Source organism: Carcharhinus amblyrhynchos, chromosome 21 (genome assembly GCF_965287045.1).
Source record: "Carcharhinus amblyrhynchos chromosome 21, sCarAmb.v2.hapA, whole genome shotgun sequence".
NCBI classification, from domain to species: Eukaryota; Metazoa; Chordata; class Chondrichthyes; order Carcharhiniformes; family Carcharhinidae; genus Carcharhinus; species Carcharhinus amblyrhynchos.
Window position 1 is genome coordinate 47095890 of NC_137344.1, and position 24698 is coordinate 47120587.

Below are 24698 nucleotides of genomic sequence, written 5' to 3' on the forward strand. Positions count from 1 at the left end.
GGTTAGATCCTGTCCTGTTGGAGATAGCCATTCCTTGGCACTTGCCACTTTCCAGCCCAAACCTGGATATTATCCGGGTCTTGCTGCATTTGGACATGGACTGTTTCAATATCTGAGATGTCACAAATAATACTGAACATTGTGCAATCATCTGCGAACATCCTCACTTCAGATCTTATGATGGAAAGAAGGCCACTGATGAAGCAGCTGAAGACGGTTGGGCCTAGGACACTACCTTGAGGAACTCCCGCAGTGATGCCTTGGGGCTGAGATAATTGACATCCAACCATCGCAACCATTTTTCTTTGTGCTCGTTATGACTCCAACCAGCAAAGGGTTTTTCCCAATTCCCATTGACTCCAGTTTTGCCAGGGCTGCTCAATGCTATACTCAGTCAAATGCTGCCTTGATGTCAAGAGCAGTCTCTCTCACGTCACCTGGCATTCAACTCCTTTGTTTAAACCAAGGCGGTATGAGGTCAGAAACTGAATGACCCTGGCAGGACCCAAACTGAGCAACCACGAGAAGATTATTGCTGATTAAGTACCACTGTTGATGATCCTTTCCATCACTTTACTGATGATCGAGAGTAGCCTGATCAGGTAGCAATTGGCCAAGGTGGATTAGTCCTGTTTGTTGTGCACAGGACATACCCAGGGCCATTGCCGAGTAGATGCCAATGTCATTGCAGTACTGGAACAGCTTGGCTCGGGGAGCAGCAAGTTTTGGAGCACAAGTCTTCAGTATTATTGCTGGAATTTGTCAGGGCCTTTGCAATGTCCTGTGCCATCAGCCATTTCTTGATATGATATGGAATGAACCAAATTAGCTGAAGGCTGACATCTGTGATGCTGGGGATCTCCAGAGGAGGCAAACATGGATCACTCACTCAGCACCCCTGGATGAAGATGACTGCAAGTGCTTCAGCCTTATCTTTCGCACTGATGTGTTGGGTTCCCCCTTCATTGTGGATGAGAATATTTTTTGAGCCTCCTCCTCCTCCAGTGAGTTAATTGTCTGCCATCATTCACGGTTGAATGTGACAGGACTGCAGAGCTTGGATCTGATCCCTTTCTTGTGGGGTTGCTTAGCTCTGTCTATTACTTGCTGCTTGGCACACAGGCAGTCCTATTTTGCAGCTTTACCAGGTTGACACCTCATTTTTAGGTATACCTGCTGTTGCTCCCGGCATGGCCTCTTTTTTTGAACCAGGGTTGATCGCCAGGCTTGGTGGTAATGGTACAGTAGGGGTTATGCTGGGCCATGAGGCTACAGGTTATGGTGGAGTACAATTCTGCTGCTGCTGATGCCCTACAGTGCCTCATGGATGCCCAGTTTGGAGCTGCTGGATCTGGTCGAAGTCTATCCCATTTAGCAGGGTGGTAATGCCACACAACATGATGGATGGCATCCCCAATGTGAAGATGGAATTTCGTCTCCACGAGGACCATGCAGTGATCACTCAAGGACAAAGAACAGCACAGCACAGGAAACAGGCCCTTCGGCCCGACAAGCCCACGCCGCCCATTTTAACACTCTGAGTGCCTTATTCAAGTCTTTCGTCGCTCGTCAACGTTTTTGTCTACTTCTAGTGGAACTCCACAATAAAGGGGGCGGAAATTTAGGGAAATACATGTACGCCAGATTAAGGGAAATCCAATTCACGGACAATTTACTGACACCAATCAGCCTAAACAGCACGCTTTTGGGATGTGGGAGGAAACCGGAGCACCCGGAGAAAACCCACGCAAGCACGGGGAGAATGTGCAAACTCCCACAGTCATTGATCCAAGCTGGAGATCCGACTCAGGTCCCTATAACTGTACAGCAGACAGTGATAGTCACTGAGCTGACGTGTTGTCCGTCAATTGGTCCAGGTTAAGCATACTCCTACTAATAATCAATTTGTTTGGGTAGCACAGTGGTTAGCACTGCTGCTTCACAGCTCCAGGGACCTGGGTTCAATTCCCAGCTTGGATCACTGTCTGTGTGGAGTTTGCACATTCTCCTCATGTGCGTGGGTTTCCTCCGGGTGCTCCAGTTTCCTCCCACAGTCCAAAGATGTGCGGGTTAGGTTCATTGGCCATGGTTAAATTGCCCCTTAGTGTCCTGACATTTGTAGGTTAAAGGGATTAGTGGGAAAAATATGAAGGGATATGGGTGTAGGGCCTGGATAGGATCGTGGTCAGTGCAGGCTCAATGGGCCAAATGGCCTCTCTCTGTACTGTAGGGTTTCTATGATTCTATGATAATACTATAGAGTGCTGGCGAATAGAGTAAAGAGGACTGTAGACAGGGCTTTAAACTAATTGGGGGGGGGGGGGGGTGCGAGGGTAGGTGACATTACGGGGTCGAAAGTTAAGGAGAGGGTACAGGTAAGGGAAGAGGCCGAGGATGTCCCAATAATAAAGGGAGTAGGGGGCGTGAGTATGGTTGGTGGCGTTACGGCAAATAGGTTCCAGGTGAAGGCTGGGATGAAGGCACTTTATCTGAATTCACGAAGCATTCGGAATAAAGTGGATGAGCTGGTGGCGCAGATCAGCACAAATGGATACGATCTGGTGGCCATTACAGAGACGTGGCTGCAAGGTGACAGGGACTGGGAGCTGAATGTCCAGGGGTATCAAGTGTTTAGGAAGGATAGGCAGGAGGAAAAAGGTGGGGGGGGGGGGCATAGCTCTGCTGATTAAGGACAGCATCAGGGTGGTAGCAAGGGATGATATTGGAGCCAAGGAGCAGAAAGTGGAATCGTTGTGGGTGGAGATTAGGAACAGCAAAGGGAGGAAGACGCTGGTGGGTGTCGTCTATAGGCCCCCGAATAATGATCTGGAGGTGGGGCGGGCTGTTAACACGCAAATAAGTGCGGCGTGCAGGAATGGAACAGCCGTAATTATGGGGGATTTCAATCTACATATTGATTGGTCGACCCATGTTGGACGCGGGGGGCTCGAGGAGGAGTTCTTGGAATGCTGCCGGGATAGTTTCCTGGAACAGTGTGTGTTGGAGCCGACGAGGGAGCAAGCTATCTTGGACCTGGTGTTATGTAATGAGGCGGGTAGAATTAGGGACCTTGCGGTGAAGGATCCTCTTGGGGAGAGTGATCATTGTATGGTGGAGTTTCTGGTGCAGATGGAGGAGGAGAAAGTGGGTTCCCGGACATGCGTCCTTTGTTTGAACAGAGGGGAGTACGGTAGGATGAGAGAAGAATTGGCGAATGTGGACTGGGGGAGCGCGTTGGAAGGTAGGTCTGCTGAGGAGCAGTGGAGGATCTTTAAGGAGATCTTTCTTGGTGCTCAGCAGAAATTTATTCCGATGGTCAAAAAGGACCGTAGGAGGAGAGGTAATAAGCCGTGGATAACGAAGGAGGTGAAGGAAAGTGTTAAATTAAAAGCGGAGGTGTTTAGAGTAGCTAAGAGTAGTGGGTGAGAAGAGGATTGGGAGAGGTTTAAATGTCAACAAAGATTGACAAAGAAGTTGATAAAGAAGGGTAGGAGAAACTATGAAGCTGGGCTAGCGCTTAATATAAAAAAGGATAGCAAGAGTTTTTATAAATACATAAAAAGGAAGAGGCTGGCTAGGGTGAACGTTGGTCCCTTAGAGGATGAGAAGGGGGACTCAGTGGTAGGGGATGGGGATATGGCTGAGGTCTTAACTTTTTTTGTTTCTGTCTTCACGGAGGAGGACATGAATAATTTGCCAGGTGTTAGAGATGGAAAGGTGGTAGAACTGGAGGGTCTCAATGACATTACTGTTACTAGAGAGGTGGTGCTCGACAGACTGGAGGGGCTGATTGTGGACAAGTCGCCAGGACCGGATGGAATGCATCCGAGGGTTCTGAAAGAAATGGCGGAGGTGATAGTGGATGCCTTGGTGGTTATTTTCCAGACGTCGCTGGATTCCGGGGAAGTGCCGGAAGATTGGAAAACGGCTAATGTTACGCCGTTGTTTAAGAAGGGTGCCAGGCAAAAGGCGGGGAATTATAGGCCGGTTAGTTTAACGTCGGTTGTAGGTAAAATGTTAGAATCCGTCATCAAGGAGGAAATAGCGAGGCATCTTGAGAGAAAGTGCTTGAAAGAGCAGACGCAGCACGGTTTTGTTAAAGGGAAGTCGTGTCTGACAAATTTACTGGAGTTCTATGAGGATGTGTCTAGGGCGGTGGATAGAGGAGAGCCGGTGGATGTGATCTTTCTTGATTTTCAGAAGGCGTTTGACAAGGTACCTCACAAGAGGTTATTGCAGAAGGTCAGGGGACATGGAGTTGGGGGTAGGGTGTTAGCGTGGATAGAGGATTGGTTGTCAAATAGGAGGCAGAGAGTGGGGGTCAATGGGTGCTATTCGGATTGGCGGATGGTGACTAGTGGAGTGCCCCAGGGGTCGGTACTGGGGCCTCAGCTATTTACCATTTATATAGATGATCTGGAGGAGGGAGCCGAGTGTAGGGTGTCAAAATTTGCTGATGACACCAAGATTGGTGGAACGGCAAATTGTGCGGAGGGTGTGGAGAGTCTGCAGAAGGATCCAGATAGGCTGGGCGAATGGGCCAGGAAATGGCAAATGGAATTTAATGTTGGCAAGTGCGAGGTGGTCCACTTTGGTAGGAATAATGGTCGGAAAGACTATTACTGAAGTGGCGAAAAACTGCAGCAGGCAACGGTGCAGAGGGACCTCGGGGTCCTTGTGCATGAGTCGCAAAAACCCAGCTTGCAGGTGCAGCAGGTGGTCAGGAAGGCGAATGGGGTGCTGGCCTTCATAGCGAGGGGGATTGAATATAAAAGTAGGGAGGTCTTGCTGCAGCTGTATAGGGCATTGGTGAGGCCGCAGCTGGAGTACTGTGCGCAGTTTTGGGCCCCGTACTTACGCAAGGATATTTTGGCCTTGGAGGGAGTGCAGAGGAGGTTTACTAGGCTGATGCCGGAGTTGAGGGGGTTGAGCTATGAGGAGAGGCTGAATAAATTAGGCTTGTACTCGTTAGAGTTTAGAAAAATGAGGGGAGATCTCATTGAGACGTATAAGATGATGAATGGGATGGATAGGATAGAGGTGGAGAGACTCTTCCCGCTCAGAAAGGATAGTAGGACTAGGGGGCACAGCCTCAAGATAAAGGGGGGGCGTTTTAGAACGGAGTTGAGGAGGAACTTCTTCACTTAAAGGGTGGTGAATCTCTGGAATTCTCTGCCCGTTGAGGTGGTGGAGGCTGCCTCGCTAAATATATTTAAGACGCGGGTTGATGGGTTTTTGATAAGAGAGGGGATTAAGGGTTATGGGGAGAGGGCGGGAATGTGGAACTAAGCCACAACAGATCAGCCATGATCTTATTGAATGGTGGGGCAGGCTCAAAGGGCTAGATGGCCTACTCCTGCTCCTATTTCTTATGTTCTTATCCTGGGCAGGTTGGTGAGAACAAAGAACAAAGAAAATTACAGCTCAGGAACAGGCCTTTTGGCCCTCCAACCCTGCACCGACCATGCTGCCCAACTTAACTAAAACCCTCTACCCTTCCGGAGACCATATCCCTCTATTCCCATCCTAGTCATGTATTTGTCAAGATGCCCCTTAAAAGTCACTTGCGTATCCGCTTCCACTACCTCCTCCAGCAACGAGTTCCAGGCTCCCACTACTCTGTGTAAAAAATCTGCCTCGTACATCCCCTTTTGCCCCTCGCACCTTAAACTAATGCCCCCAGTAATTGACTCTTCCACGCTGGGAAAAAGCTTCTGACTATCCACTCTGTCCATGCCTCTCATAATCTTATAGACTTCTATCCGGTCATCCCTCAACCTCTGTCGCTCCAGTGAGAACAAACCAAGTTTCTCCAACCTCTCCTCAAAGCTAATGCCCTCCATACAAGGCAACATCCTGGTAAATCTTTTCTGCACCCTCTCCAAAGCCTCCACATCTTTCTGGTAGCATGGTGACCAGAATTGAACACTATATTCCAAGTGCGGCCTAACTAAGGTTCTATAAAATGCAACACGACTTGCCAATTTTTAAATCAATATCCTGGCCAATGAAGGCAAGCATGCCGTATGCCTTCTTGACTACCTTCTCCACCTGCATTGCCACTTTCAGTAACCTGTATGCCTGTACACCCAGATCTCTTTGCCTATCAATACTCTTAAGAGTTCTGCCGTTTACTGTATATTTCCTATCTGTATTAGGCCTTCCAAAATGCATTACCTCACATTTATCTGGATTAAACTCCAACTGCCATCTCTCTGACCAAATCTCCAACTGATCAATATCTGGCTGTATCCTCTGATGGTCCTCATCATTATCGGTAAATCCACCAACTTTGTTCATTCGCAAACTTGCTAATCAATCCAATTACATTGTCCTCCAAGTCATTTATAAATATTACTAACAGCAAAGGTCCCAGCACTGATTCCTGAGGAACGCCATTTGTCACAGCCCTCCATTCAGAAACTTAACTAAAATTAACAGGATGAGGTCGAGTATGTTTTCCCCTCGTTGGTTCCCTCACCACTTACCACAGTCCCAGTCTAGAAGAAGATATGTCTTCTAGGACCTGGCCAGTTTGGCCCGTGGTCATATTATTGAGCCACTCCTGGTGATGGACATCAAAGTCCCCTAACCCAGGGTACATTCTGTGCCCTTGCCACCCTCAGTGCTTCAAGTGGTGATCAACATAAAGGAATGGGGGTGGGGGGAGGAGGAGGAGGAGCAGTTTAGGATTAGTATGAGAGTTAGCGTGAATATGACTACACCAGACTGTTAAATCACTAGCCTGTGAGACAGCTCTCCCAATTTTGGCACTAGCCCCACTAGAGGACTTTGCAGGGTTGGGTTTGCTGTTGTTGTTTCCATTGCATAGCTCAATGCTGGTTGGTCTGTGCCGTTTCATTCTACTGGTAGCGTTTGAACGCAGCCAAGCAGCTTATAAGGCCATTTCAGAGGGCATTTAAGAGTCAACCACACGTGGTTCTGGAGTCACGTGCAGGCCAGATCATTTCCTCCCCTAAAGAACATTAGCGAGCCAGATTAGTTTTTACGACAATCAACAATGGTTTCATGGTCATCAATAGATCCTTTAATTTCAGGTATTTTATTGAGTTTTTTTAAATGTCCACCATCAGCTATGGTGGGATTTGAACCTGGGTCCCAGAGCATTACCCTGGGTCTCTAGATTACTGATTCAGCGACAATACTAATGTGCCACAGCCTCCCCTGTTGCCCTCCAGACACAGAATTGCATACTATACATCATAAACCTGCATTTCCTACTGCATTCTGTTCTGACATTCAATCTCTACACTTTAAGCATCAGCAACAAAGCCAAATGCAGTAAAATTAATCAACAATCGCTGGTCATTAATTACTTGGGAGACATTAATATTTATGATATTTTCAGAAGATATTAATTAGTTTCAATAAGTGCAGAGAATAAAATAACATTTAAATTATTCATCTCCTTGATTTATTTCTCAACTTTTCCAGGAATATGGGAGAAACGCGCACGCGCACACACACACACACATACACAGAGGCGCACGCGCGCGCACACACACACACACACACACACACACACGCTCACGCCAGCAATGGCTTAGCTTTCTGTTACTCTGCTCACTCTCTCAAGTAATCCTGTCATGTCTGGTAAATTTGCAATTAAAATAAAAACCAAAGAAGCGCAACGGGAGATTTCCACTTTTATCATTTAATTTTTCCTGTTTGAATCATTCCAATTTCAGCTCAACAAATAAACCAACTCTCAGAACTGCTACATTTATTCTGAAATTAAATGGTAAAAATCTCCCCCAAGGTTACTCTTGGATTTTATGTAGTTTTGAAAGCCTGTGTATCTCAAATCTCATCTGCGGAATCATCAAATAAAATGTTCCGCACAAAAATGTTGAGAAAGCAAAAGCATAACAAAGGCACCCAGCTGGACTTCTGTGCTGTCTTGATCAAAGACAGCAGTAATGGAGACAACAACTAAGGTCTGAGTGGACTCGACAGGAACTCTGACAAGCTCCTTCTCCTCCCGGATTGCAAGCTGAGGCAGCGAGTAGATCCGCTCTCAAATTTGAGAGATGCCCCGATAACGTGGGAGGAGACCTTAAGCAAGCCCTGACAGAATTCAGAGCTCATGTCTTCAGGATCAAAACAGCAGGGGGAAGAGACCAGATAAAGGGAGTGAAAAGAAGATGTTGACATTTTTTCACCCAGAGGGTGGTCAGCCTATGGAATACACTACCACAGAAAGTAGTTGAGACCAAAGCATTGAATGTTTTCAAGAGACAGTTAGATACAGCTCTTGAGACGAGGGGGTCAAAGTTTATGGGGGAGAACGTGGGATCAGGCTCTTGAGTTGAATAATCAGGCTCGATGGGCCGAATGACTTCCTCCTGCTCCTATTTTCTATGTTTCTTTGTAACGTGACCCATGCTGTACCTGACAGAAAGATTGGCTTGTTCTCTTTCTTTGCTTCGGCAAACGCTTCTTCTCCCCATGGATACCTAGACAATTAAAACACATGAACGATAAAATTGTGAAAACAGCATTTTCGGATACTGTATAATAATAATTTGAGACATGGCATGATGACAGTCACATGCTTGCAAGGAAAGGTGATTTTGGACCCAGGGTTCCAAAAGCTATCAACCAATGAGGCTTTTCTCTCCTCATGCCCAGGTCTGTTGTGCACTAATTAACTAAGATTGACCACTAAGACTGGTCAATGATACTATGTAATAATGTTCTTTCACGTGGCTACCAGAAGGTAAACTAGGTTGACCATGATCTTTCTCATCTCAAAATGGGTGCCCACTTGACGACCACCTTCAGTACTCACTCGCTGAAACACCTACACATAGTGGCAGCACTGTTACCATCGACAAGATGTAATGCAGCACCTCTCCCCCACATCCCCTTCACAGCACCTTCCAAATCCACACCTCTTAACACTCAGAAGAACAAGGACAGCAAACGCATGGGGACTAATCACCTACTTTCTCCTCCACACCACACACCATCCTGACTTGGAACTATATCACCGTTGCCATATCAAAATCCTGGACATCCCCAACAGCATCGGTGTACCTACACCATATGGACTGCAGCCATTCAAGAAGAGAGTTCACCACCACCTTCTCATGGACAATTAGGGATGGGAAATAAATGCTGGCCTTGCCAACGATGCCCACACCCCTGAAAGAATTTTCAAAAATTTCCTTTGCTCCCATGTCACTTTGTTCTCAATATAAAAACTTAGAGTGCATTAGAAGCCACAAAACAGTTCATCAACTGCACTGACCTACATGAAGTGGGGAGGAGAAATGGTGCAAACATGGTATAAAAATGAGGGGGAAGGCCCTCTCAGTGGCTTGGTAAGTGACTCAATGTGTTACAGCATCATTGAGACACTGAAGCGCCAGACTCAATCCAGTATCTGCCACAGTGGCAAGTCAGGACTCTGGTCCTGATTTAGAAGTAACTCCTATCAGAGAGTGCCTATATCTGGATGTCAAACGAGGACAGCGTCAGGTTCAGCCGTGACGTCCCTTGAAGCTCCCCTGCTCCCCCTGATGTGCCTCCTTCATACTGAGGTCCTGTTATCAGTCATATCACTGAGGCAGGCACTTACATGCAGAGGAGGTCAGGAATGATCAGTCTGAAGAACTCTTGTAGTTCTTCTTCAAACCTCTTGTGTGCCTCACTCCCTTAGGACTGCCAGCAAAGGGCTCAGGAACAGTTCATTGGCTGGTTTCTGGGAGCACAGAAATGGATAAAACATACAAGACTAGCAGATGCTAGAAGTCTGAACTAAAAACAGAGAATGTTGGAAGCGCTCGGTAGGTCAGGCAGCACCTGAGCAAATGAAAACAAGAGTTACTGTTTTGGGGCAAAGATATTTCTGTTCCAACAACTGACATTAAAAGCTGTTCTCTCTCGCTATAGATGTAGTCAGAGCCACTGGGTAACTCCACAGTTTTGTTTTTACTTACAGATATGGCATAGAGAGACCAAGAGCAACTGAGGAAAGACCTTGAATAAAATAGAAGTTAAACGAGGAACCCACCATGAATAAAGCCATACAAGGTTCATTATACCCCAGCACTCCATCAGTACCTTATTTTATTTCAAACATTGTGAGCTCAAACAAGTTTCATATCCCAACAGGTATTAACAGATAGAATCACAGAATCCTGACAGAGCAGATGGAAGCCATTCAGCCCATTAAGTCTGCACAGACAACAATCCCACCCACCCGGGCTCTACCCCGTAACATACTTATCTTAATAATCCCCTCAAATTAAGGGCCAATTTACTAAAACCAATCCACCTAACCCACACATCTTTGGCGTGTGGGAGGAAACCAGAGCACCCGGAGGAAACCCAAACAGACACGGGGAGAATGTGCAAACTCTCCACACACTCACCCATAGCCAGAACAGAACCTAGGTCTCTGGAGATGTGAGGCAGCAGGGCCAACCACCGTGCCACCGTAAGCGTAACTAAATTACCAGGCAACTTTACAGAAAGGTTTATTCGTCATTGAAGCTCAGCAGCTTATCAGCAATGATAATTTAAAGACAAATAAGAAAATATAGAGAAAAGGGCAGTTAACTCATCAAGAAGACTGGGCGACTCCAATTTCCCTCCCATCTCCCCAGTTAAAAAGAAAGCTCATGCCCTCTTGTTATTGAAACAACAAGTGATCACATGGCAGAGCAAAGACATGGTCAGCAATTCATCACAAACAGTTTATCCTACATTAATCACACCATTCACACAGAATCTCACGGCTAATTGTTGGCGGTTTACCCACACCTACCATAGAGCAGTCAAGGATGGGCAATAAACGCTGGCCTGGCTAATGACACTCACCCCAAAAAAAAACAAATACATGAAACCTGGAATTGGGATTATTACAGAATGAGAGTTGGCTTCATTTCTTGTGATCTTGAGCACTGGGAGTGAATGGGAAGGGTCTGATCCAATGACAATTTACTCGAAGGAAGTGAACAGAAAGAGGTTTAATCCATAGAAATGTCAGACTAGACCAGTCAAGTCAATCCTGACACCCTTAGCAAATCGCAAATAAATTACAGAATAAACTGCCAGGCACGGAGATCAAATTTTCAATGCCCCTTGTGTTTCAAAAAAAAAGGGTTTATACAGGGTTAGGTAATTACCAGTCTACAGGATTGTGTGCATGCTGCAACAGGTAAGGGGACTTCTCGTGCACCAATCGGTTACTGTGCTTCTTCGTCTTTGGGCCCGACAAGTCTGGTGGCTCATCTCTGCCGCCTGTTGCCATGGTTGCAAACCCCGTCTTTGTAAGTCTTCCGTTGGGATAGTCCCTGTTGGTTCAAACAAAAATATGTCCATGACCAAACGTAAATCAAATGCATGCATGTGACCCCAACTTAATTGGCTACCTGGAACAGAAACGAAGATTGTAGTTTGTAATGTCCGCCCCATCCCCCAACAATCTGGCTCTCAGGTTTCCTGTCCAAAAAAAAATCTCAGACCAGCTCCACCCAACCCACTGCCACTACTACCTATAATACAGGAACTATTACACCCTCCCATCTAATTGCCACTAATGTTCCGAAGAAGCAGGCTAGACTAGGTGGCCACATTTTGGGATTGTTTCATTATTTTTCCAAAGTAGGCTTGGACAAAGTTATTTTAAGTGTGTAAAAGCCGAATATTGTAGATGATGTTAGGGTGCTGGAGTCGAATCCTAAGTTCCATTAGAATGCCAGACTAGACCCCAACAATTTTTCTATTTTGATATAAATGTAAAGATAGTTGATTCATTCTAGGAGTAATTTGCTGACAAGTTAGGGATCTTTTACAGTAAAACAAACTTTATATAATAAAACAGTTTAACTATAATTCTAACAAATGAAGCAGCTTAACTACTAACAGTTGAACAATATTTAAAAATGAAAAGGAACAAATTTAATTTCAGTCCCAACCAAGGAACATTCTTCTAACAGACTAAAAAGCCATTATAAATGCAGTCAGCAACCATAAATATACTGCTATAAGTGAAGCTTTCAGAGATAAAATGAGTTTCAAAGCAGCTTCTGTTACTCTGTTTTCAAACAAACCCCAGCCAGAACTGAAAAGCTGTTTCTCTGTTACAGACCTAGCTCTTCTCATTAACCACCTAAACCTACCTTCCATCTCTTTAACCAAAAACCCCAGGGGAAATCTCCAAGTATAAACAAAAATCCATTAGCTCTATCCTAAGTAGACTCTGCACAACTAAAATGAGTAATTATCCTACTCCCCAGCTTCTGCACTAAATGTTTTCTAGACACACCAGCTGCCTGCTGAAAAAAACTGAATTTTAAACATTCCCCTCAAACAGAAAATATATATTATGTATCGATTACATTACTGTCATCACAATGATGGAAATCTGAAACAACAGCTGAAAATACTGGAAATGCTAAATAGTTCAGACAGTATCGCTAGAGATTACAAAGATAGAGAGGGCAAAGCCACAGAGGGATGGCAAAACAATGATAACTTTCTGATTTAAGTGAGTCGGAATATAACTGCGTGTTCACCTCACTGGGAAATGAAGCTGCTTTTGTTACACCCAGAATATGTTATGATGCAACTCGAGTCAACTCCCACAAAATGAACTTGAGAAAGTACCTATGACAGACTTGGATTTGTGAACATTTTTCCCTGTGTTCAATGAGCTCAGAACACTATGTTGCTACAAATAATCAAGCTACCAGACGTTTCCATACTTCACTGAAAGCTGCAATTATACTGGGAGGAACATTCCAAGAAATTGATCATCTGTGAAAAGCTGCTGATCACAAGAGATACAGACTTACCATAGAACCCTACAGTGCATAAAGAGGCCCTTCGGCCCATCGAGTCTGCACCGAATACAATCCCACCCAGGCCCTACCCCCATATTATACCCACTAATCCCTCTAACCTACACATCCCAGGACACTAAGGGGCAATTTTTTAGCATAGCTAATCAACCTAACCCGCACATCTTTGGACTGTGGAAGGAAACCAGAGTACCCGGAGGAAACCCACACAGACACGAGGAGGATGTGCAAACTCCACACAGACAGTGACCCACGTCAGGGATCAAACCCAGGATCCTGGAGCTGTGAAGCAGCAGTGCTAACTACTGTGCTACCGTGCCGCCTACTTCTGTTTAAATATATCTCCCCAGGATAATGAACAATGATGGCCAATTATGGAGGTTTTAAGTGGACAGCCCATCGACCATTCTACATCATAGACTTTGTAATTTATTTTTCCAGCTAGCAAATACTTACTTTCATCCCTCATTCCAGAGAATGGGCATCGCTGGCAAGTCTGAAACCTATTGTCCATCCCTTGTTGGTCTGAGAGGGTACTGGTGAGCTTTCTTCTATTTAATACAACTGAGTGGCTTGCGAGGTAAGAGAGACAACCACGCAACAGCGTAGACTGGAATCGTACGTGGGCCAGGCCCGGTACGCTAACTATGACTCTAACACTACATTCTGCACTCCCTTCCTTTTCTATGTACGGTATGCTTTGTGTAGCGTGCAAGAAACAGCACTTTTCATTGTATACTACCACGTGACAATAATAAATCAAACCAAATCAGTAAGAACAGCAGGTTTCCCCAAAGGACATGGCTGAACCAGTCGCGTTTCTGGAGACAATCTGACAGCTTTGTGGTCACTTTTACTGGTACCAGATTCTTATTTCAAGTTTATTTACTTCATTCAAGGTGGCGGCCCACTACCACCTTCACAAGAACAATCAAGGATGGGCAACAAATATTGGCTGTGCCACTGAAATCCACATCCACTGAACGAACTTCTTAAAAACGTGACTGAATTCAAACTCTCAAAGTGCCATTCTCTGAGTTATCAGTGCAGGTCTCTTGGGTTACTAGTTCAATAACAAAGCACTAGAGGTAGTTAAGATTGGGCTATCACCAAAGAAGGTCAGCCTGTTTGAAGCTATAGCTCCATTGTGTAATACATGAACTTCTGTTTCGGAATTATAGAATCTCTGCAGTGCAGAAGGGGACCATTTGGCCCATCGGGGTCAAATTCTACACCAATTCTCTGACAGAGATCCTATTCCCATAACCCCATGTATTTACCCTGTTACTCCCCTTAATCTACACATCTTGGAACGCTAAGGGGCTGCAGGGGGAAACCGGAGCACCCGGAGGAAACCCACACAGACACAGGGAGAATGTGCAAACTCCACACAGGCAGTGGTCCCAGGCCAGAATTGAACCCAGATCCACCGTGTTGTGATGCAGCAGTGCTAACCAGTGTGCCAACGTACTGAAGGCTATTTATTTTTATTGTCTGTTCCGAGAAGGCTAGTGAAATGCACAACTCACCGTTTTATACTGTACACTGTTAATTTAACCATTTTAATCAAAAACTCTTTTTTCGAGGCTAATCTCTGGTGGGTGAGTGTGCGCACTCAGCCTGCTTTTGAAGGAAGAAGCACTGCTTGGTTGCAAGTGATGTTCTTCCTGAACCTGGTGTTCACTGTTATTGGATGCCTTGCTCTTATTATAATTTCCCGACATACACAAGGTCATTCATGCCTACAAACCTGTTCGACCATTCAATTAGGTCATGGCTGATCTAACTCTCAACTCAATGGGTGGGAGTTTACAGTCCTGCTCATCCCGAAACGATAAGATCCCACCCGAGGTCAACAGACCTTCCCATGGTCTGCCCTTGCCCGTGGTGTGTGGGATGGTAAAATCCCAACCCGTATATCTGCCTTGGCTCTGTGACCTGTAATACCTTGCCAAACAAAAAAAATCTACTGATTGCAATTTTGAATTTTCTATTGACTCCAGCTTCAGTAGCTTTCTCAGAAAGAGTTCCAGATTTCTACTACCCTTTGTTCCAGGACACCCTTTAATGGCCTTGCTCTGATTTTAAGGTTCTGACATCTCATCGCTGGACAGATAAAAGACAGAGTCAGGGTTGTCAGAGACATACTTTCTGCTTATGGAGCTAATCAAGAAAATATCTCACATAAAAACCCTCCAAAAGATGATGGGAGATTAACACATACCTAGCAGACTTCAGGGATTTAACACCATTACCTACGCACCACCAATTTATTCATCAATATGCATTTCGGTTGCATTCTTTACAGTGGGAGAGGCAGGAGGTGGTGCAGGAGTTTGGAGTAGGGAACAAATGATTCATTCAAAGAATTCACTTTGAGGAGGACACCTGAACGTGCCTTTATTAACTATCTACCTGGTCACCTCCTCCCAAGATTTGAACACAGCACCAAAGGTAGTCCTGATCACATCACATGTGCGCAATCCCAACTCACTATCCCTCCTTCACCACTTGGCATCTTCAATGTTGAGGACCATTCCAAACTTCTCCACCCAGCCCACGGCAGTATTCTCTTCAGGTTCCACTCTTTCTTGTGTCTTGATGGTTTCAGTCTCTTCATATCCCACATCCCCCTATCCCATCCTGTACATTACCCCATGATCCTCCAAAAGATTGCCTTGGAGCATGTTTTTCCCATGATAATCTCCACTCTACCCAACAGAATACGATGGCTCTTTCAAAGATCCGAGCACAGTCATGATGGCCGAGAGTTCCCTTTCTATGCTGTAAGATTCTATGAACATGTTGAGCTCTGATCAACAAAGACAAAGCAAAACTTCCACAAATCATGCGTGTCACGACAGTGCAAGGATTTTCTGAACTGATTGACAATTTACTAGAAGTTACTTTTGCCAGCCCCTCATCCAGGCTGGAAATGCTTAAGGCTGATCCAAAGCTTTGCTGCCCATGTGTTAACTCGCAACAAGTTCCATTTACCCATCATCCTTGTGCTCAATGATCTACACTGTCTCCCAGTTAAGCAATACCTTGATTTCAAAATTTTTGTCCACCTTTTCAAATTCCTTCATTGCCTCACCCCTCCCTACGTCTATATCTCCTCCAATTTCCAAGCCTTTGAGATAGCTGCGCTGCTCCGCCACTGATCTCACGTGCATTTCCGCTTTCAATAATATACCACCGGCAGCTAGCCAAGTTCTGGAATCACTTCTTAAGGATCTCCATTCTCTATTTCTGTCCCCTCGCTTACGAAGCTAAAAGCTACCTCTCTGATCAAGCCTTTGGTCTTTTATCTCAACGTCCCCTTATGTGCCTCAGTGTCAGCTTCTGTCCCCAATATGCCTTGGGTCATCTCACTGCTCTAAAGGCATTAACTATATAAATGTAATTTGATGTTCCTTGCATGTTGAATGAAGACTGCAACTAGTAAGGGGTTTAATAAAACTGTGAAGGCTGAGGTCAGGCCAAATAATGGGGACTGAGAATGCCCCACGTACTTCCTATGGGTTTCCTATCACTTTAGTGATACTCTTGAACCGTCCCTCCCGATAGAAGTACTCAGCATTGAGGGTCAAGATCTCTCCAAGTACTCCTGTGTACTTGGGCAAGGCAAAATCTGAGATTTCTTGACCTAATCCAAATTTCTATAGCACCTATGATCCAACAGCCACCCCACCATCAGTTAATGTAGACCTTTAGAGTGACTCAAGAGCATTTTGCTCCTGAATTTTGGAAGGTTGTCTAATAAACCAAAGCAAGTGGCTCAACTCACAGCAAGAAGTCTCACAACATCAGGTTAAAGTCCAACAAGTTTATTTGATCACCTGACGAAGGGGAAAACCCCAAAAGCTTGTGGGTTTACTATCAAATAAATTTGTTGGACTTTAACCTGGTGTTGAGAGACTTCTTACTGTGTTTACCCCAGTCCAACGCTGGCATCTCTACATCATTTCACAGCATCAGAACATCTGCAACCTGTAGCTAATAGTTGTGGAACAGTCTGTTGTGCCAAACCCATGGTTTGGTCTTTTCTTGTACTTCGAAACACCTGCACTACGGTAAGGGTCAGAGAATGACACAGGCGCTGCAAGCCATAGGCCGATGCCACATTGACCTCCCTGACAGCGCCCCAAACCAAACACCATCCTGCGTGGGAAACATAGCAACATGCTTTTACTATTAGAGTCATTGAATCCCTACAGTAGAAAAAGAGACCATTCAGCCCATCCAGCCAACACTGACAACAATCCTGTCCAGGCCCTTTCCTGGTAACCCCATGTATTTATCCTGGTTAGAGTCCCTGACATTAAGGGGCAACTTAGCACGGTTAATCGACCTAACACCAGATGCCAAAGCTCCATCCTTAACAGTGCTGTGAGAGTACCTTCAGCATATGGTCCACATATGATTCAAAATGTCAATTCACCACTTGCCCTTTCAAGGGCAATTAGGGATTGGTAATAAATGTAGGTCGTCACCGACACCCACATTCACTGAATAATTTTATTTCAAGTTTAGCCCACAAAGTTACTTGGCACTTCTAAACAAAATATTTCTAGCATTGCTTCAATATAATCCCCTAAAGGATCAAGTTCCTAGGAACAATTAATGCTTTTTCCACATCCATAAAGAATGCAGGATATGAAATGCCGGGTAGCTGTCACAAGGTTTTAACACAGTCCGACCTCCCCCATTTAGACAATTGCAATTTCCAGCTCAGTCGGCACAACAAGTGGTCACGCGGCTGTGAGGAAGAAAGCTGTGGACTGCAAGAAGTTATCAAATTATCACAACGACCATGAAGGGCACGGGGAAATCATTAATAGATCGACACGTGAGCTTTGTGGAGGACAGACTGCCTTATTGAGCAAGGAGAGGCTTGCCCAATAGGAAGTAGCAAGCGAAGGTTTTTAAAGGCTGTAAGTTCTGAGGTTGTAGGTTCTGAGGTGAAGACTACCCGACTGTAAGCCACAGGAGCAGCTTTTACCTTTGGTGCTCAGTAAAGGGTGTTGGTGATGGAAAACCTGCTGAATTACTACACAAATGGACTGGGCAAAAAGCGACAAATTAAGAGTGTGAGGTGATAAGAACATAAGAAATAGGAGCAGGAGTAGGCCATCTAGCCCTTCGAGCCTGCCCTGCCATTCAATAAGATCATGGCTGACCTGTCGTGGCTCAGTTCCACCTTCCCGCCCTCTCCCCATAACCCTTCATCCCCTCGCCTATCAAAAACCCATCAACCCGCGTCTTAAAAATATTTAGCGAGGCAGCCTCCACCACTTCAACGGGCAGAGAATTCCAGAGATTCACCACCCTTTGAGTGAAGAAGTTCTTCCTCAACTCCGTTCTAAACCGTCCCCCCTTTATCTTGAGGCTGTGCCCCCTAGTCCTACTGTCCTTTCTGAGCGGGAAGAGTCTCTCCACCTCTATCCTATCCATCCCATTCATCATCTTATATGTCTCAATGAAATCTCCCCTCATTCTTCTAAACTCTAACGAGTACAAGCCTAGTTTATTCAGCCTCTCCTCATAGCTCAACCCCCTCAACTCCGGCATCAGCCTAGTAAACCTCCTCTGCACTCCCTCCAAGGCCAAAATATCCTTGCGTAAGTACGGCGCCCAAAACTGCACACAGTACTCCAGCTGCAGCCTCACCAATGCCCTATACAGCCGCAGCAAGACCTCCCTACTTTTATATTCAATCCCCCTCACTATGAAGGCCAGCATCCCATTCGCCTTCCTGACCACCTGCTGCACCTGCAAGCTGGGTTTTTGCGACTCATGCACAAGGACCCCGAGGTCCCTCTGCACCGCCGCCTGCTGCAGTTTTTCTCCACGTAAGTAATAATCCTTCCTACCATTATTCCTACCAAAGTGGACCACCTCGCACTTGCCAACATTAAATTCCATTTGCCAGTTCCTGGCCCATTCGCCCAGCCCATCTAGATCCTTCTGCAGACTCTCCACACCCTCCGCACAATTTGCCGTTCCACCAATCTTGGTGTCATCAGCAAATTTCGACACCATACACTCCGTTCCCTCCTCCAGATCATCTATATAAATGGTAAATAGCTGAGGCCCCAGCACCGACCCGAGGCACTCCACTAGTCACCAACCGCCAATCCGAATAGCACCCATTGACCCCCACTCTCTGCCTCCTATTTGACAACCAGTCCTCTATCCACGCTAACACCCTACCCCCAACTCCATGTCCCCTGACCTTCTGCAATAACCTCTTGTGAGGTACCTTGTCAAACGACTTCTGAAAATCAAGAAAGACCACATCCACTGGCTCTCCTCTATCCACCGCCCTAGACACATACTCATAGAACTCCAGTAAATTTGTCAGACACGACTTCCCTTTAATGAAACCGTGCTGCGTCTGCTCTATCAAGCAATTCCCCTCAAGATGCCTCGCTATTTCCTCCTTGATGACGGATTCTAACATTTTACCTACAACAGACGTTAAACTAACCGGCCTATAATTCCCCGCCTTTTGCCTGGCACCCTTCTTAAACAACGGCGTAACATTAGCCGCTTTCCAATCTTCCGGCACTTCCCCGGAATCCAGCGACGTCTGGAAAATAACCACCAAGGCATCCACTATCACCTCCGCCATTTCTTTCAGAACCCTCGGATGCATTCCATCCGGTCCTGGCGACTTGTCCACAATCAGCCCCCTCCAGTCTGTCGAGCACCACCTCTCTAGTAACAGTAATGTCATCAAGACCCTCCAGTCCTACCACCGTTCCATCTCTAACACCCGGATGCGCTTGAGAGGGTGGAACAGGGCAAGGGAATACACAATAAATGGGAGACAACCAAGGAGTGTAGAGCAAGTGAGGGACATTGAAGTGCTTGTCTGCATATTGTTCAGCTACTTTCAAGGATAGAGTGGTTAAGAAGGCATATGAAACACATTCTATGTCATAGCTAACAAGGAAAGTAAGGGCAAAATGTTTATGATGGAACAATAAACAGAAACTCTTATTAGGCCACAACTTGGATACTGCGTGCAATTCTGGTCACTTAATTACAAAAAGGATGTAATTTCATAGGAAAGGGGAGATTTATGAAGACCCTTCAAGGATTGGAACATTGCAGCAAAGAAAAGATTGAAGAGGCCGGGGTTGACCTTGGAACTGAGGTGAGATTTGAATGATGTGTACAAGATTGTGAGGAGCCTAGTGGAGTGGACGGGAAGGACCCGTTTCCCTGGGAAGAGTGGTCAGTGACCACGGGGCATAGAATGATTGGCAGAAGAATTAGAGGGGAGAAGACGAAAGACATTTTTCACCCAAAAGGTAGTAGAGGTCTGGAACTCAATTCCTGAAAGGGTGGTCGAGACATAAATCCTCAAGTCTTTTAAAAAAAAGTGTTTGGCCTGAAGCCTCACAACCCCCAGCTCAATCACCAAGCGCTGGAAAATAGGATTAGATTAAGGCCAAAATAGCCTCTTTGTGTCTTAGAACATTCTACATTTTCTAAACAGCTGAAAAGAATGATATCAGAGAAATTCCAAGCCTGCTGGTAAAGAAGACACTCCTTTTTTTAATAGGCATTTGTGTATAATTAACTCAATACCCAACACCTGTTCACCTTATCACCTTAAACTACTGGGTATCCATCAACAGAACCTAATAGATGCTAACAAGAAAGGGGCAGTATATGAACTGATCTGACTTATTACTGTCACATGTATTGTTATACAGTGAAGAGTATTGTTTCTTGCACGCTACACATGACAAAGCAGGCCATACATACAGAAGGAAAGGAGAGAGTGCAGAATATAGTGTTACAGTCATGTCTAAGGTGTAGAGAAAGATCAACTTAATACGAGGTAGATCTCCCCAAAGTCTGATAGCAGCAGGGAAGAAGCTGTTCTTGAATCAGTGATACGTGTCCTCAGACTTTTGTAAGCTTTTCCTGATGCAAGAGGTAGAAGGGAGAATATCCAGAGTGCGTTGGGTCCCTGGCTACACTGGCTGCTTTTCCGAAGTAATGGGAAGTATAGACAGAATCAATGGATGGGAGGCTGATTTGTGTGACGGACTAGGCTCGTTCATGACCCCTTGTAGTTTATTGTGGTCTCGGACAGAGCAGGAGCCATACTTTCCTTAAAGAAAGCCCACCGAGGCCTCTAATTTCTCAACTATAGCATCGGTATGGAAGGTCCAGGATAGGTTGTTAGTGATCTGGATGCCTAAAAGCTTAGATCATTTCTACTTTGTCCCCATTGCTGTAGCCAGAGGCATGTCCGCCACTACACTTCCTGAAGTCGATGACTATCTCCTTTGTATTGCTGATTATTTGAGGAAAAGATTATTGTCATCGCACCAGTTTCTCTATCTCATTCCTGTACTCTGTCTCATCATTGTCTGAGATCCAACCCACTACGGTGGTGTCATCAGCAAACTTGAAAAATCGAGTTGGAGGGGAATTTGGCCACACAGTCATAGGTGTATAAGGAACACAGTAAGGGGTTGGGGGACACTGGTGTTGAGGATATTCATGGAAGAGGTGTTGTTGCCAATCCTTACTGATTGCAGTCTGTGGGTTCGGAAGTCTAGGATTCAGTTGCAGAGGGAGCAGCCGAGCCCCAGTCCTCGGAGTTTAGACATGAGTTTCATAAGAATAATATTAAAGGCCGAACTGTAATCAATAAATAGGAATCTGAAATAGGTGTCTTTGTTATCTAGGTGTTCCAGGGTTGAGAACATAAGAACATAAGAAATAGGAGCAGGAGTAGGCCATCTAGCCCCTCGAGCCTGCCCCGCCATTCAATAAAGTAATGGCTGATCTGAAGTGGCTCAGTTCCACATTCCCGCTTTCTCCTCATAACCCTTAATCCCCTTGCCTACCAAAAACCTATCTACCCGTGTCTTAAATATATTTAGCGAGGCAGCCTCCACCACTTCAACAGGCAGAGAATTCCAGACATTCACCACCCTTTGAGTGAAGAAGTTCCCCCTCAACTCGGATCTAAACTGCCCCCCCTCCCCTCCTCCCCCCCCCCCTCCGCCCCCCCCCTTATCTTGAGGCTGTGCCCTCTAGTCCTGCCGTCCTTTCTGAGCGGGAAGAGTCTCTCCACCTCTACCCTATCCATCCCCTTCATCATCTTACTGAGTGTAGAGCCAAAGAGATGGCGTCTGCTATGGACCTGTTATGGCAGTGGTTGAACTGTAGTGGATCCAGGCAATCGGGGAGGCTGGAATCGATTTGTGCCTTGACTAACCTTTCGAAGCATTTCATAATGATGGATGTCAGAACCACAGGACAATAATCATTAAGGCACGCTGCCCAAATTGCAATCGAGAACAGCCAGCAAGGCATGGTGAGCTAAATGGCCTTCTTCTGTGTTGTAATAAATCTATTAAATGACCTGCAGGAAAATTATTATTCTGGAACATCCCTACCAAGCACTGTCCAGGCTAGAAATACATTATTCAATGCCCAAGGCTAGGAAAAGTGTTTGTATGTACACCACAACCTTCATAGATAGTTTAATATTCACCCTAACAGGCACCTAAACAGCAGCAAAATTCAGAGTCCATCCATCAAACTGTCATTAACTTCATACTGCATTAACTTCTACTGTTTTCATTAGCAATTGGAAAAACATTTCTAACATAAACCAAACAAAATTAATCAAGTTTTAAAACACATCACCCACTGATTTCTACTCATTGTCTAAAGTTATTAAGCTCAAAAGCAACCAATAGATTACAAATTAGGAGATTGTTACACATTTCAGCCCATCTGTTTACAGATTGAGAAGTTTGAGGTTTAAAAGTAAATAAAACAGGACAGTTGCTTCAATACCTTCCCTCAGCCCCAAAGGAAATGCTGCAACAAACACACCTGTCAGCTCTGCAGTGTGAGTGAACAGAGGAGGGGGCGGCACCCTGCGCTGGTAACGCCGGGAGTTGTAGTCCTCCCCCTGCAACCAACATTGAAGACGGCAGCGAAAGGACTACAACTCCCGTCAGCCGCCGCGGCAGCGAAAGGAAACTACAACTCCCGTCAGCCGCCGAGGCAGAGCGAGAGGAAACTACAACTCCCGTCAGCCGCCGAGGCAGAGAGAGAGAGAGAGAGAGAGAGAGAGAAACTACAGCTCCCGTCAGCCGCCGAGGCAGAGAGAGGAGACTATAACTCCCATCAGCCACCGCGGCAGAGAGAGGAGACTATAACTCCCATCAGCCACCGCGGCAGAGATTGAGAGCGCGCGAGCGAGACTACAACTCCCGTGGCAGTGACAGGACTACAACTCCCATCAGCCACCGCGGCAGAAAAAAAGCGACGGGGTGAAGAGACTACAACTCCCGTCAGCTCCCGCGGCAGTGACAGGACTACAACTCCCGTCAGCCTCCGCCACAGCTGAGCCCACAGCGGGGCGAAGTGCCCGTCGCTTTTATCAATAAAGCCCCAGCCGCCCCGCACCGCGCCGGTGCCTGAGCACAGCCTATACCCTTCCGGCGAGGTAGGGTCGATTTCTCCCTGAGCGCACCCTTTACCTGCGTGGTGCAGCTGTCGCTGCCAGGCCTATCGGTCTGTTGCCCACCGCGGCCCGAGCTGAAGCCGCCAGTCGGCGGAGGCAGAGCGCCAGGCAGCCCCTGCACGGCAGCATTGTCCCAATCAGTAGCGCAGCGCCTGCCAGCGCGCCTCTAGTGGCCGGAGGACTTTATGTACAACAACAGCCGATGGTACCTCAGCTGCTCCCACCAACCACCCTGTGGAGGACATCCATCCTTCTAGAACATAGAATCTAGAATCATACATCTAGAATCTACAGCACAGACAGGCCCTTTGGCCCACAAGTTGTGCTGGTCAAATCCCTACCTATAACTCTTACCTATAACTCTCACTCCTATTAAATCCCATGTACTCATCCAGAAGACTCTTAAAAGATCCTATCAAATTTGCCTCCACCACCACCGACGGCAGCCGATTCCACTCACCCACCACCCTCTGAGTGAAAAACTTACCCTTGACATTTCCTCTGTACCTGCTCCCCAGCACCTTAAACTTGTGTCCTCTCATAGCGACCATTTCAGTCCTGGGAAATAGCCTCTGAGAATCCACCCTATCTATACCTCTCAACATCTTATACACCTCTATCAGGTCACCTCTCGTCCTTCGTCTCTCCAAGGAGAAAAGACCAAACGCCCTCAACCTATCTTCATAAGGCATGCCACCCAATCCAGGCAACATCCTTGTAAATCTCCTCTGCACCCTTTCAATTAGCGTAGGGTCATTAGATTGTTGCACCGACCAGTGGAACCATCGAGGGCCGAAGGGCCTGTACTGCACTGTAATGTTCTATGTTCTACAGCCCTCCTGTAATGAGGCGACCAAAACTGAGCACAGTATTCCTAGTGGGGTCTGACCAGGGTGTTATAAAGCTGCAGCATTATCTCCTGACTCCTCAACTCAATCCCTTGATTGATGAAGGCCAGTATACCATATGCCTTCTTAACCACATCCACATCCTCTACCTGCAAATTTCAAATCTTTGAAGTTTGGGTGAAATGGTGGCACTGTGGTTAGCACTGCTTCTTCACAGTGCCAGGGACCTGGTTCGATTCCCAGCTTGGGTCACTGTCTGTGTGGAGTCTGCACATTCTCCCCGTGTCTGCGTGGGTTTCCTCCAGATTCTCCGGTTTCCTCCCACAGTCTGAAAGACGTGCTGGGGAGGTGCATTGACCCATATGGGCACCGGACTGTGGCGACGAGGGGAATTTCACTGTAGCCAGTCCATCATGCAAACCAGCTTCCCATCCACACTTCCGGCTGCCTCGGAAAAGCAGCCAGCATGATTAAGGATCCCAAGCACCCCGGACATTCTCT

General features: G+C 46.2%; 1 protein-coding gene across 2 annotated transcripts in view; it reads right to left on the reverse strand.

The window, feature by feature from the left end:
• The window catches only part of spata20 (spermatogenesis associated 20), a 368934-nt gene extending 345460 nt beyond the window's left edge, over window positions 1-23474 (reverse strand). Inside the window, exons 1-3 of one of the 2 annotated variants that reach the window (XM_080209099.1) lie at window positions 23366-23474; window positions 11157-11324; window positions 8413-8477 (exon numbers count right to left, since the gene is read on the reverse strand). In XM_080209099.1, the coding sequence (XP_080065225.1) occupies window positions 8413-8477; window positions 11157-11281 (190 nt within the window). In that variant the 5' untranslated portion in view covers window positions 11282-11324; window positions 23366-23474. Of the gene's footprint in view, window positions 1-8412; window positions 8478-11156; window positions 11325-22673; window positions 22713-23365 lie in introns of those variants that run through there. The other variant, XM_080209101.1, reaches the window with a different exon arrangement.
• Window positions 23475-24698: the final 1224 nt, after the last annotated feature.